General features: G+C 37.7%; 1 protein-coding gene across 35 annotated transcripts in view; it reads right to left on the bottom strand.

The window, feature by feature from the left end:
• Positions 1–12,429, bottom strand: part of Pbrm1 (polybromo 1) — a 103,067-nt gene that overhangs the window by 67,525 nt on the left and 23,113 nt on the right. For 27 of the 35 annotated variants that reach the window (XM_029469241.2, XM_085828513.1, XM_029469264.2 and 24 more), the window contains 5 exons: positions 9,162–9,247; positions 8,441–8,536; positions 7,446–7,537; positions 3,478–3,691; positions 1,372–1,513 (listed from right to left, as the gene is read on the bottom strand). In XM_029469241.2, the coding sequence (XP_029325101.1) occupies positions 1,372–1,513; positions 3,478–3,691; positions 7,446–7,537; positions 8,441–8,536; positions 9,162–9,247 (630 nt within the window). The remainder of the gene's footprint in view (positions 1–1,371; positions 1,514–3,477; positions 3,692–7,445; positions 7,538–8,440; positions 8,537–9,161; positions 9,248–12,429) is intronic. The other 8 variants (XM_085828511.1, XM_085828522.1, XM_029469252.2 and 5 more) reach the window with 1 other exon arrangement.

Below are 12,429 nucleotides of genomic sequence, written 5' to 3'. Positions count from 1 at the left end.
AGGTGTGCACTACCACTGCCTGGCTAGAGGGAACTTCTAAGAAGCACTTTGGCAAAGAAAAAAAAGTTCAAAAACTGAGAGGTGAAAATATAGATTTACTATTATAAAAAAGTAAATAAAGACAATGTTTGATTTTTAAATGCCTGTTTCTTGTTGGTTCAAGATTATTCTTGCTTCTAGAAATATTCCAGCAAAAAGGCTCAGTGGGTAAAGGTATTTGGCACCAAGCCTGATGAACTGAGTTTGATTTACTGGACTCACATGGTAAAAGGAGAAAACTGACTCCTTCGAATTGTACTCTGACCAATCCCCTGCCACCACATTAAACCTAACAAAGACCGAAAGCCCACATGTAAGACAAAGCTAATCTATAATTCTTCCACTCTCCCCACCCCCACCCCCACCCCCATTTTTCAAGGCAGGGTTTCTCTGTGTAGCCCTGGCTATTCTTGGAACTCACTCTATATAGAACAGGCTGCCCTTGAATTTACAAATCTGCCTGCCTCTGCCCCTGGGATTAAATGTATGTACCATTACCACTCAGCTTTTTTGATTTTTCAGACAGTTTTTTTTTTTTTTCCCTGAGCAGCCCTGGCTGTTCTGGAACTAACTCTATAGAGTAGGCTGGTCTCCGAACTCAGAGATTGCCTACCTCTGTCTCCTGAGTATTGGGATTAAAGGCATGCAACAGCACCACCTGGCTTGAGTTAATCTGTCTTTCATTGAACCTACCATTTTGTCCTAAAAATCTGACCCAACAGCATCTTGTTCTCTCTAAGATATTCTGTGAGAGATCTGACAAAGTCTTGGATAATGTAATGCTCAATTAGTTTTCAGATGTTCTTTTGCCAAAGCTAGCTAGCTCGCTCATTTTCTCTCTCTCTCTCTCTCTCTCTCTCTCTCTCTCTCTCTCTCTCTCTCTCATGTATGTGTGTGTGAGAGAGAGACAGACAGACAGAGATAGAGAGAGACAGAGAGAGATATGGTGGTGGTGGTGGTGGTGGTTACAGGGTCTTGTTATACAGCACAACCTGGCTGGAAACCCAGGGTTCTTTGGCCTCTTCCTCCTCCTGTGCTGGGATCACTACAGACAGCACAATTATCATTTGGAATTGAAGGGTTATTTCCTGAGAATCCTAAAACTGGCTCTCCCCACAGGGCCAAATCTTTGCTTCCTCTACCTTAATATTTACAGTATTTAAAAGATTATTTCTCCTCTACAGGGTTCTGACAAGTCTAAAAAACATTCAACAGTACTTGTAGTACAAAAGAAATGACTTAAGATTCCTGGGACCGAGATGTGGGACACATCTCCAAAGGATACACCAAATGCATGAAACTATGTCAGTGATACAACAAACAGCAAAATACCTGCATGACTTGCTGCAGTTTTAGAACTCGCTTATAGATGGCTGAATTGGGAACGTTATAACGTTTGGCATTTTCAAACATTAAATTCAGATCACACTCCAAATGATCTAAAGTTTCATATTCTTGGTTCTTTAGCTTTGTTCTGTAAAAGACAAATAAATGATTGTAAGTTCTTATTATAAAAATTATCAACTATTTTTCCTAAAAGTCCAACTTAAAAACAACCCTTCACAAGTACCACATGTATTTTTAGCCCCATGTAATAGGCTTCCATATTCAAAAGTAAAGTCTGAAACACTATTAAGTTTAGATAATAGCACAGTTCATCTGAAAATCCAAATAAATTACAGGCCTTAGTAGTCAACTATGAAAACAAATACACCAGGAAGACTTCCAGTGAAAAACCCTGAGAAACAAAAATTAAGAGAGATTTTAACTCAATAAAGAATCACTGTGAACTACTGGTTTCTGAAAATCAGGAGTCCATTCCAGTTCACACAGGTTACCAATGACAAGGTCTTAAAAAAGCGTTCAGAATAACATATTTGCCTGCAGAGGAGACATGCAAACAGTGAAGGTGGCTCTCATGCTGGAGCTCGCATGAGGAAGATCGGTCAGTGCCTACTAACTACTTTCTTCCAGCGCAGTCATTATGTATACAGAATATCACAAGTCATTAAGAATGCAAGCATTTTAGACACTATTACGCACCATCAGCTCTCAGATGGGCTTGATGCTCTCTGTACAAAGTAGAGTCTCTGTTGGCTCTAACTCTATACGAATTTGAACATTAGCTTCTTTGATTAAAATACCTATGTGCTAACCATCAAAATAAAATTAAAAAAATTGTACTAAGAACGACAGTAGGTTAAAAAGAGCTTCATCAAGTGAATATAGAGATCCCAAACTTTTTATTAGAATAGTACTATCCAATCTGCATGTAAAGTTTTACTTTAAGTTTTCGGAAAAGATATTCAGATTCTGTGCAGTGCTTAAGGAAATATAAATAGTGGGAAATATTACTGGATATACCAAAAACAATTAAGTACAAATTCAGTTCTCAGTACTAGCTCATAAGCCTAACACTAGACTTTAAAATATGCTCTCAACTTATTCCTGACAAACCAAAAAGTGAAGATAGCAATACTTGGTAAGAACACCTACAAAGAACAGAAAGTCTGGGCTGGCAGGATGAGTCAGTGGGTAAAAGCTTGTCAACAGTTTGACAACCTGAGTTCAATTCCCAGATGCAAAAGTGAAAGAACTGACTCCTGAAAGTCGTCCTCAGACGTCTATACAATTTATGGTATACATGAGACTGCATTCTACAACATGTACACCAGCCACACAACAGAATCCAAACCTGAAACCAATAGCTTGTTCTGTGTCTACAGATATTTACTACCCCAGTGTTATTCAATGGCAGTGTGGTGTTTGGGAGGGTTGGAGGATGGAGGCAGAGGAATGAGGACACGTGGGGATGGCAGACCCTAGTACAATAGTGGCATGAGGAGCCACACTGACTAGGTTCTCTTAACTTCTTTTCCTCTTCTTTTCTTTTTTCTTTTCTTTTCTTTGGGTGGGGCTGGAGACTGAACCCAAAGGCACTCTAAATCACACAGCCCAGTCTTCTTCTCCATGCTAACGAATATTACTAGGACCATGCTGAATCACACAGCCAATAACATCAAATGAAATTTAAAATCAAGTTTCTTACTTGCAATCATCACATTTTAAGAGCACAACATCTCACAGGTGACTTATTACACAGGATGATACACTTAGAGCACATGTTAGCCTTCATTCTGCATTTTAGTATATGCTGATCAAGAGAGCTTTGAAGCCAATCATGATTATACTACAAGACTGTTTTTTTAAAAAAGCTAACGAAGTAAATAGCAATGAATGATAGTGTAACCACGATGATAGTGTAACCACGAAGGTTTTTTTGTTTTTACTTTACTCAGTTATAAGACAGATAGTTAAATATTGAAGAAAACATTTTATATCAGTTCATGTCCTTATCTATTTCCGGAAGCTAAAGGTATGTGCAACTTCAACTACAAGAAGACACATCTATACTGAGTAATGTAGAAAAAGTCTTACCTGATCTGTTGAAGTGATATGGGCATTTTAATTTGCTGATAATAATCTGGGTATTTTTTCTTTGAAGGCAAATGGAAGAAAGGTTCAGCTATGAGCTGCCCTTGGTGATTCCGACAGCTCCTAACTGTGTCGTAAAGCTGATGAAAGGGGTTGGAAACATCCATGAAGGAAGTGATGCTCTCGGCTTCAGATTCCCCTTCTTCATAGCGTGCAGCTGACAAGACAAGCAGAGTCACCAGGGGAATAAAGAAAAAACAATCAACATCGAATTTAATAACTCTTAAAAAGATTTGATGTGTCTGAGTATTTTGCCTCCATATATGCATGGGTGCCTGGTGCCCACGGGTCAGAAGAGGGCATTGGATCCTCTTGATCTGGAGTTACAGAGTTGTGAGCTGCCTTGTAGGTGCTGGGAATAGAACTTGGGTCATCTACAAAAGCAGGGCGTGCTTTTAAACACCAAGCCATCTCTCCAGAACCAACACTTTAAAGTTCTGTGTTTCTTTGTTTGTTTATAAATGGGCCCTACACTATGGCCCAAGCTAATCTATAACTCTCAGAAATCATCCTGCTTTCATCTAGAATTACAAGCAAGCTCAGTCATGCTCAGCTAAAAACAATTTTTATTTAGTTAGTTAGTTAGACTTTTTTTGGTTGGTTGGTTGGTTTTTTTGAGACAGGGTTTCTCTGTGTAGCCCTGGCTGTCCTGGAATTCACTCTGGAAACCCGTCTGCCTCTGCCTCCCGAGTGCTGGGATTAAAAGCGTGCACCACCAAGCCTGGCAGGTTTTCTTTTCTGAGTAATGGCTTCACTGTATAGACTTGGCTGGCTTACAGGAAAAGCATCTACCTCCTAAAGTGCTAGTATTTGGGGCACATACAACTATGCACAGCTTTGAAGATGATTTTAAAAGATCTCTAATTTTCCTTAAAGACAATGTTAAACATGATTAGAGTAGGTACTTGAGAGATGGCTCAGTTAAGAATGCTTGCTGCTAGCCAGGCGTGGTGGCGCACGCCTTTAATCCCAGCACTCGGGAGGCAGAGGCAGGCGGATTTCTGAGTTCGAGGCCAGCCTGGTCTACAAAGTGAGTGCTAGGACAGCCAGGGCTACACAAAGAAACCCTGTCTCGAAAAACCCAAAAAAAAAAAAAAAAAAAAGAATGCTTGCTGCTGTTTCCGAGAATGTGAATTTGTTTCCCAGAACCCACGTTGGGCAGTTGAGAACCTTTATTACAGCTCCAGAGGATCTGATTTCTGGTTCCCTTCATATGCATAGCATACACTCACTATACATTCACACAGACACATAAACAAAAAATAAATCTAAAAAGTATTTAGTATAATTGCATATAATAGAAAAATATCTAGAAATATTAAATTCAAAAGTTACACTCAGTTAAAAGACTAAAAAATAGTTTATTTTTAAAAAATGTTTTCTTCAGATTTCCTGCTATGTTTAGCCAAAAGGAACAAGTAGTTATTCAGAGATCTCAGAACTAATACAGAAGCATGAAGTTCATTGCTACAGCCAGGATCTGTAATCACAGCCCACCCACCCAAGTCTCACGTGTTAAAAAGCATCCTCCTCAGAGTGGCATCATAGAGAGGTGGGAGACACTAAAGGTGTGGATTAGTGGGCGTCTTGGGCATGGGGGGGGAGACAGTGATGCATCTGAAGGAGGCAATGAGACCTATTTCTGTTTTCATTTCACTTACCCAACACCAGGGAGAAGGTTTTGCTCTACCATAGCCCCTAGTATGTAAAATGAATACTGCCTTGCCATAAGACTACGAGAAACAGGTCTAACTGATCACAGACTAGAACTTCCAAAATTGTGAGCTAAACAAAAATGTTAGAAAAATAGAAGACCAACACATTTACCACAGTATAAACTTAGATTAGGCCGACACTCTCAGACATAATTCAGCATGAAGTCTCACTTTGTCCCTTTCATCTATAACATGAGAGGAACAATTCCTTAATAAGGAAGTGTTCAGGTAGAAGCTAAGTCATAGAAATACCAGAACACAACAAATAGTGATTTTTATAGAAATATAAAAGCCATGCTTCTCATTTATCTGAAGATGTATTTGTACACACACACACACACACTCACTCACGCACGTGCATGTGTGTACAGGTGCCTGAAGAGACTAGAAAGGTATCACTGAAAGCTAGGTTCATCTTAACTTCCTGATCCTTCTGCTTCTATGTCCAGAGTGCTCAAATTACATGTACACCAGAGCCAGTTTTATGAGGTACTAGGGATCAAAACCAGGGTTTTATGCATGTATGGCAAGTGCTCTTACCAACTGAGCTACATGCCTGGTCCCCAGTAAGGTTTTTAAACTTTATGTTTTCTTTATTAGTTGTTATCTTATAATATCAAAAAGATGCAGTATATAATTCTGAACCGTTCAAATTTACTGAAATTTATGTCAAGCTCAGTAGATAAAGTCAATTTTGATAACTGTGAACTGGGGAGAAATATCTATTTTCTAAGTACAGAACATATATATCAAGCCTGCTGTGTGTAATAAGCACTAGAACAGATCAGCGTTCCAATCCACAGAACCTGTAAATGTTACCTATGTCATAAAAAGAACTTTGCAAATTTTAATAACAATCTTGACTTAAGAAGATTTAAGTGGATTAAGTAGGCTCTTAAAAATAATGAAAAGGACGTGGGGCTGGAGAGATGGCTCAGTGATTAAAGAGCACTGACTGCTTTTCCAGAGGTCCTGAGTTCAATTCCCAGTAACCACATGGTGGCTCACAGCCATCTGTAATGGAATGTGATGCCTTTTTCTGGTGTGTCTGAAGACAGCTACAGTGTACTCATATACATTAAACAAATAAATCTTTTTAAAAAAGAAAAAGAATGACAAGCACACTACAACCAAAGAGTCAGGAAGAAAGGATAATAAATACCAAGGCTACAATGTGAACTTGGAAGAAGGGACTATGAACCAAAGGATACATATAGGTGGTCTCTAGAAGCCAGAGAAATCGAGGAATGGATTTTCCTATATCTTAGCGGCCTACTCACCACCTTGACTTTAGATACCTGAGCTCCACAACTACAAGAAAATAATGTTGCTCTAAATAAGTAAAAATGTGGTAACTTGCTTCAACAATAGGAAGCAAAATAATACAAAGAAGTCTATACAAGGGCTGGGGATGCTGCTCAGTGTTGGGGCTTAGTCTAGGATGAATGTAGCCCTGGGTTCAATGCCTAGTGCGCTGCTGGCGCCATAGTTAATGAATCCACAGCTACCATCTGCTCATTTAGCGACTGTGAGAGGAGCCCTTTAACTTCCAAAGACAGGATTTTCAAGTTTCACACAAAGATCCATATGTTTTGTTGTTGTTGTTGTTGTTTTACATACTTGGAGCTCTTATACTACACCTTCCCAAGGAAACAAACCTTTATCACTGTGACCTAACACTTTTATCTGTCACTATCTGTACTTGAGAGCTAACTTTATCAGAAGTCAGTACAACTACAGCTACTCTTTACTCTTTGGTAATTTATTTCTTCTTGGTTATTATTCACCTGATACATTGTTTAAGAAAATAAAGTTCTTTTTATTTTATGTGAGTGCCTGTACAGCATATGCATGCAGTGCCTACAGAAGCCAGGAAAGGGTGCCAGGTCTCTTGGAACTTGAGTTACAAAGGGTTGTTAGGTGCCATGTAGATGGTGGAAACTGAACCCCTATCATGGTTGAGCAGTCTCTCTAGCCTCTTACCTGATATATATCTTTATCTACTCTTTTATGTTCAAGTTTTCTGTTTATCCAATTATGTTCATTAACAGAAAACAATTTGCCTTTGACAATTTTACTTACCCAAGATTGCATCAATGCAACAAAATAACATTTCTTAAAAAAACTAACCAACTCCAAGACCAAAGTTGGTGCAATTTCCCTCAGCCAGAAGGACCACAATCTAAAAATGCCTACCAGCTAAAGCAGCGTCCTCTTCACTCTCTGAGCCATACTGAAGTGCCATGGTAATTGCTGACAAGCGACCCCCTTGGACTGCTCTTTTATTACTATAAAGAAAAACAAGCAATTAGAAAACAGAACACTGTTATGATTTGCATACCTTAATGAAATAGTTAAAATGTGCTAATACAAGGAAAAATAATTCCTATTAACTGCCTCCTTAATATATAATACTCCTCATAGTCTTAGCAAAGAAAAGTGAGATTTTTGTTCTTCTCAAAAAAGAAAAGTTGAGGCTGAAGAGATGGCTCAGCAGTTAAGAACACCGGCTGCCCATCCAGAGAGACCGAGTGTGATTCTTAGCACCCAAAGGGCAGCTCACAGTTATCTGTAACTTCAGTGCCAATAGATATGACCCCCTCTTCTGGCCTCCACAGGCACTGTACTCACATGGTGCACAGACATACATGCAGGCAAAACACTCATATACATAAAACCTTAAAAAGGAGAAAATGGTAGCAGAAAGATAGAGTAGACTACTACAATTTGTTTTTCACTTAAATGAGGTACACTACTCCATATTTTATGTAAAGTAAGGATTTCATTATTGTCATCTAAAACACTCGAATTTTACAGTAACAAATTCTATTATAAAAATACCACATCTTATTTGTAACATTAAACACTACTTAATAATGCTTAAGTGTTATCTGTGAGGTGAGGAAAGGTCTACCATAGAACCTTAACTTACTTGTGGTTACTTTTGTGACAGGATTTTGCTATATAACCCATACTGGCCTTGAACTGACAATCTTCCTGCCTCAGTTTTTCAACTGCTGGAATTACGGGTATACATCGCTATGCCCAGCTCTTGCCTCAATTTTTTTAAGTAAAGTACTTGGCACATCCTCCTTAAAACCTAAAGATAATACTTTAAGATCGCCTTCTGGCTAGCATGCCTATTGTCATAAGCATGAATCAGCTTTCAGACTACACCCTCTGACTCTCACCGGTAATACTTGCTAGTGGGGTTTCTTTCTTCACCAAGGCTGCTTTTATTGTGCGAAGGACCTGTCAGCCTGGCTGCAGCCAAATTTGATGCAGTCCTATCCAAAGATAAAATAAATAAAATAAAATAAAATAAAAAAAAACCTTATAGACTGAATAACTAAAAATCAGAATGTTGGGGGAAAAAAAAGGAAACAACTATATTCTGTTAAGAGGAGTAATAAACTATTTCTGAGCATCTATTATGCAGCAAGTTCTGTGTCAAGATCTGGGGACACTAGAGAAATGGGCAGGACTAATCTTCATGCACTATGTTTACTACAAAGTCAGAAGATACCGTATTGAAACAAACATGAGAGGGGGAAGAAAGCTTTGAAAGCACTCAACGTTCCCATTTCATTTAAGAGGAAATGGAACCCCAGGACTAAGACCTGTTCAAAGATAGTCCTAATGAAAGAAAAGCCAGAATGAGACTTGAGATCTTCTGACTAAATGTCCTATTACAAATATAAATACACAGTATTATACATAATATACAATATATATGTCCATCATCTTTTCAAATAACTTTCTTCAGCTACAATGAAACAGCTAAAAACACTTCTTTTGCTGTTTTCAGAATCATGTATCAACTATAAATTAATCTTATTTTCTACTGTATTAATTTTACTAGCTAAAAGTTCAGCAAACAGGCACAAGGCTCTTAAGATATCTTAAACTTACCTTATTCGAAGACTTGATTTAGTCATTTCATGATGTTCAATTTCTGCCTTTTTCATATAAAATATTTTTTTAATCGAATTGGCATCCTAGCAAGATAAAATGACTTTGCTTAGAAAAGACTCAGTAGATGGCTCAGTGGGTAGAAAGCATTTCTCACCAAATCTGACAACCTGAATTCCATCACTAAAGCCCATATGGTAGACAGAGACATTGTACTCTTACCTCCATATATTTAGGTCTTCGCATACCCAAAATGAATAAACAAAGGATAAACAAACAAAGCGGTGCAGGATAAGAGTGAACACTATCTTGACCCATGCTGGCTTTCATGTTATTCTTTCATTTGCAACAGATTTCTATTCACTAGCTGTAAACCTGCATCCTTAAATACCTTCCCAGAAACTTCCAAATTATCTTCAAAAGTTATCACTAGTTAAGTACAAGTTTAAAAGGCTGCTCGTTCTTTTATAATTTGGCAATTAAGGGGCACACTAGATTTAATAACAAAATATAATGAATTCTATTTGTATAAAATTATCTAAAAATGCAAATAAAGATGTAATTCTTCAATTTTAAATCTGTCTCTACTCTTACCTATCTCTATGTATGTATGTATCTATATCTATCATCTCTCTGTCTGATCTATAAAACAATTGTTGAGAAGGTCCCATCCTAAATACCATGTACCATGTAATGATTCTATAACTAGGTCTTTTAAAGAAGTGACTAATGTATTTTATAAATTACCTTTTCATATATGCAAAAAAATGCACACAAGTGTACTTGCTTAAATTAATAGCAACTTATCACATTAGATCCAAAGTTTCCTTTGCTTTAAGACTTAGTTCAGGTTGACTCTCTGTTGAGAAGCACAGACCCATGTTCTTGGGTACTTATTCTCCTTTCTCTACCATATATCTTTGCAATAATCCCCATAATATTAAAACTTTATTCTCAATAAACTCCAACTCTGCTTCATAAAAAATAAATAAATAAATAAAAACAACTTAATTCAGGGAAAATAATTTGAATAATTCTTTTAAAATTATACTAGCAAACAGTACTACATATCACTAAAATGTCCTTTCACAAAGTAAGATATTAAGGACTTCCTAACCCATTACTGATTCTCACTCAAGTATTCCTCTCCCCTCTCTTTCTTCCTCCCCCATCAGGTTCTTTCTATATAGGTCTGGATTCTCTAACATAGATAGCATAGAATTTTCTATGTAGACCAAACTGGCTTTGAAGTCACAGATTCCTTCTGCTTGTGCCTTTGGAGTGCTAGGATTAAAGGTGTGCACTACTATACCCAACTTCACCCAAATTTCTTTCTTTCTTTTTTTTTTTTAAATGCAAAAGAAAAGCAGACTGAAGCCGGGTGTGGTGGTGCATGCCTTTAATCCCAGCACTTGGGAGGCAGAGGCAGGTGGATTTCTGAGTTCGAGGCCAGTCTGGTCTACAAAGTGAGTTCCAGGACAGCCAGGGCTATACAGAGAAACCCTGTCTCAAAAAAACAAACAAAAAAAGAAAAGCAGTCTGAGATGGGTAAGTTGTAACATGGCTTACTACGCTCTCGACTGAGAAAGCTTTACAAAATCATAGAAACCAAGAGGTTCAGATTTTCATGTTTATTTTAGAGATACCCATGAAGGGCTGGAGAGATAGCCTAGCAGTTAAATAGTACTGGATGTGCTTCCAAAGGCCCTGGGTTTGATTCCCAGCACCCACGTGGCAGCTCATAACTATTGGTGTGTAACTCCAGTTCCAGAGGTTCCATTGTCCTCTCTGGACTCCCCAGGCATGGTAGGTACATGGGGTAAATACACTCAGGCAAAACACACATATAAAATAAAATAATAAAAGAAAACAATGTTACAGATACTACCTCCCTTACATAGTACACTTAGGGGTGTGGAGGGGGACACCTGTGAAACTGCCCAGGCCATGGGGGATATACATATCTGAAAAGCCACTAAGTACCTGAAAGATGTAACTTTAAAGAAGCAGTGTGTGCCATCACAGCAGTATGATGGTGGAGCCAGTAGGTATGCCCAGGCCAAATAATGGGGCACAAGATGAATAACCCCCCAAAAAGTGCTTAAGTTTTGCTGCACATGCTTAAAAATAAGAGAGTAATGCTGAACTAAGGGTTTAGATATAGAGTCTGTAGACACTGAACAAATGCAGGTGAACAAAGCACCCCAGATGTGTTGCTGGATTTACAGAGAGGAGAGGCTGTCTGTGGTGGACTAGCCATGCCTGAGCTCCCCTCCACACTGAGATGACCCTCACTGGGAAGAACCAGACTATCTCTATGCAGAGGGGGCTGCACAGAAGAAAAAGATATTCCAACAAAATCAAAACATGGCACACAAGTAAATTCAGCACCAAATAAGTACAAATAAAAGTTTATATTAAGTACCAACATCAATTTTCAGTATTTTTGGCCTGCATTCTGAAAATGTAATGATTTTACTAGCAAAAGACTTTCTGAGTACTCTTTCCTCAATTCTCAATAATTAAGCAAAGACATTGCTACAATCAACTAGTCATTATTAGACTAGAAAGCTTCCAAGTGACAACTGCAAAGGAATCAGTTATTATATAATATATACATTTCAAAGGACGCTTTCTATATTTACCAAGTTTAAGGACTAAATACTTACAAAAAACTAAATGCTTAAATGAACAGAAGACAAGAATAAAGGAATAAACCTTTGTATTTATGGTTAATTCATTTTCAACAAGGATGCCAACACAATTCAATGAAGAAATAATAATTTTTAAAGTCAGGTTGGGATAACAATCCATGTAAAATAATGTATTTGAATTACTACTTAACATATACAAAAACTAATTCAACTTAGATTCAAGATCGAAATATAGGATCTAAAACTATAAAATTCTTTTTTTTTTCTCCCTTATTTTGGGGGGTGGTGGTGGTTGAGACAGGGTTTCTCTGTATAGCCCTGGCTGTCCTGGAACTCACTCTGTAGACCTGGCTGGCCTCGAACTCAGAAATCTGCCTGCCTCTGCCTCCCAAGTGCTGGGATTTAAGGCGTGCACCACCACTATAAAATTCTTAAGAAGAAAATATAGGTGGAAATATTTTTGACCTTGGATTAGGTAACAATTTTCTTGCTATGGTAGCTAAAATCTAAGCAAAAAAAAAAAAAAAAAAAGAAAAAAAAAAAAAGAAAAAATGAACAAACTAGAACTCATCAAAATTAATAATGTCAAAATAAATTACTCTGAAGTAAAAAGA

This window comes from Mus caroli, unplaced genomic scaffold, assembly GCF_978045245.1.
Source record: "Mus caroli unplaced genomic scaffold, Mus_caroli_1 scaffold_12, whole genome shotgun sequence".
Lineage (NCBI taxonomy): Eukaryota > Metazoa > Chordata > Mammalia > Rodentia > Muridae > Mus > Mus caroli.
This window is presented reverse-complemented; position numbering and strand designations above follow the sequence as displayed.